The sequence below is a fragment of the Camellia sinensis genome, chromosome 7, assembly GCF_055761805.1.
Source record: "Camellia sinensis isolate YWXY chromosome 7, ASM5576180v1, whole genome shotgun sequence".
NCBI lineage: Eukaryota > Viridiplantae > Streptophyta > Magnoliopsida > Ericales > Theaceae > Camellia > Camellia sinensis.
Window position 1 is genome coordinate 164160312 of NC_138967.1, and position 2642 is coordinate 164162953.

The following is a 2642-nucleotide window of genomic DNA, read 5'->3' on the forward strand; positions in this document are numbered from 1 at the left end:
ATTTCTTCAAGTAAAATGGGCTAAAAAAATATTTGAAACTCACTGGAGTGAGCTTGTTAAAAAGTGGCGCAATTAAAACGTCGTACACAGTCATCATCACAAAAGATAGTACAAGCTGCACATCAAATAGCTAAAATAAAATTATCAATGATTTACCTCAACGTCTTCAGGTTCAGCTGGTTTGGATGTTTTTAACTGTCCAACAGCATCTCCTTTCTTATTGACACCCGATTTTACAGCCCCTCATTTCTTACTAGCAGGCTGAGAAAACATATAAACCCAATAATAGAACACAAAGATGCAAAAAAATGCTATCTAACACAATATGCATAAAACAGGACATGCTAAGGAAAAAATTATAAGAAAATACTCACAACAGCCTGAACAGGTTTCTTCCCACTAAGCATGCTTACTGCCAATTTTTTGACAAATGATCCTTCAGAAACCTACAAAAAGATTAACGTGTACATCATATTGAAGCTAGATAAACATGTCGAAATGACTCCTTGGAGGCCTAAATTCATAAGATTTAAATTTCACATGCATTTATTCAAATATTAAATTGATTACTATGCCATGCTTCATTTTACCATCATGAAAATAGAATTGATGATACTACATGATGAAGATTCCACGGATCCTTATCTTTTGGAGAAGAGATGAAGGAGGTAAGTAATTGAAAAAGCAGAACCCTTTTGAGTAAGCCAAAAATGGAATTTTCATTAGAAGTTCCATCCACCAAAATTCTAGTGTCAAGATTACTTCATGAAGCCCTAAAATTTCTATTAGTTCATAGGTAAAAAGTATACAAAGCATGGCCATTAATTTGAAAGGCAAGAATAAACTCACAGCTGCAGAAGAAATGCTTCCACTAGAAGTTTGAACTGTAACTGGCATATCATGATTATTATCAGCATAGAGAAAACCTCAAAGAATGTATCATTTTTTCAGGAGATAAATTGTAACAAATTTAAAACAATAAAATAATTCAAACCTGAGATTGAACCAACTGAACCAGCTCCAGAACCCCCAATCATTTCTGAAAGCTTCTTTTTTCTAACGTCATCCAGTTTCTCCAACGATTTTTCTAAAGGCCTCATGCCAACCACCTAGAATAGAAAGAAAAATGAAGAAACAATAATTAGTGCAACAGAAGTAACTAGCAAATCTTGGTCTATTTCCTTCACAAGTTTGGGGAAAAAAATAAGAATCAAGTTTTACTAGAAAGACATGATATAGTTGAGTAGCAATATGATTGAAAGGAATACCTTAGCCACTGCTGCCAAAGCAGAAAAGGCTGCATCCCTCACTTCTGGAGTCCCATCATTGAGGCACTAAAAGAATTTGATTTAACATAAAATTTAAACAATATCAGCATTATATATGTACACACACACACACACACACAATAATAATAATAATAATAAGTATACGAATTCCAGATGAAAAATGTACACACACACACACACCTGGGACTCCTCTAAACTGCCTGAGCCCGGCACAAAATTGAGCCCAGCACAAAACGAAACAGCCTGCACATCTACTGTGGAAATAGGGACACCCTGCTGAACCAAGTATATATTGTGTTCTTGATTCTGTGTGTGTTTGTTCTATTATTAATGCTTTAGTAAAACCACGGTTTTGCACAAGCCACTTACTACATTATGTCTAATATGGCAGTTGAAAACAGCGCATGCACGCATAACATTTCCTCTATCGTATATATCATATCTGTCCAATTATGATATTTATGTTCTTTCCTTCGAAACACCAAAAGAAATCTTTGTCATATCTTCAATATAATTGTGTGTGTTCACAGTAAATTTCCCTAAGATATCCCATGTAAGAATGATTTTGAATCTCCCTACATGCAAACCACAAGCACAGAATGGAATCAGAGAATTGCAACCTCCTGCACGTCCGTTCTGATAAAGAACTTTGGTTTGTACTGGGGTAAAGCATTCAGAAAAGAGAAAAACAGTCGATATATTTCATTACGTACCACATCATAGATGCATATGCAAGAATCATGAGATCCAGTGTAGATGTACTTCTGACCAGTGCTGCGAAAAAATCAATCAAGAAATTTGAGAACACATTGGCTAAAGTTGTAAAATGGTGTTTATATATACTCTTAACAAATAGGCAAATAGAGTTTCTTCAGGTAAAACCAAGATAGGATGCAACCTGCAAGCTTGTTGAACTGAGCTAACCAAGAAAACAAATCCATAACTTCAAAATAACAGCCCCAATGTACAGGGAAAGAGATTTACATAGTGTTACCTATATGTGGGCGAAAAGTAACAGCGAATGAGAGTGCGCAATACTGAATGACCTTTATATGTGGCCAATGATTAATCATTTGGGTGCTTTAAACCTCTTGCCTGAGATGGGTAGTCCATCCATCAGTAATCCCATTCATAATGCCCAAATCCAGGTTTGCTGAAATCGAGGAAAGAAAAATGTATTACAGGGGTTCCTATTAGCTCTTTCAAAGCTGTTCAACATGTACAACATTTTGGACTAAAGTCAAACAAAATTTTGGCACAATGAGACATAACTAATTAGTTGACTCAGAAAGTTTGATTAATAACTCATACTTTTCACGATTATTATCATTTAAAATAAACAAGTAATTACAA

At 34.9% G+C, this 2642-nt stretch overlaps 1 protein-coding gene across 1 annotated transcript; it reads right to left on the minus strand.

Annotated features, from left to right (window-relative positions):
* Positions 1–455: 455 nt before the first annotated feature.
* LOC145795420 (uncharacterized) lies at positions 456–2350 on the minus strand. The gene is made up of 6 exons (XM_082879689.1): positions 2284–2350; positions 2003–2063; positions 1470–1595; positions 1269–1334; positions 995–1109; positions 456–890 (listed from the first exon to the last, which is right to left on the minus strand). The coding sequence occupies exons 5-6, from the start codon at positions 1098–1100 to the stop codon at positions 616–618; spliced, it is 381 nt and encodes a 126-aa protein (XP_082735815.1). The 5' UTR covers positions 1101–1109; positions 1269–1334; positions 1470–1595; positions 2003–2063; positions 2284–2350; the 3' UTR covers positions 456–615.
* Positions 2351–2642: the final 292 nt, after the last annotated feature.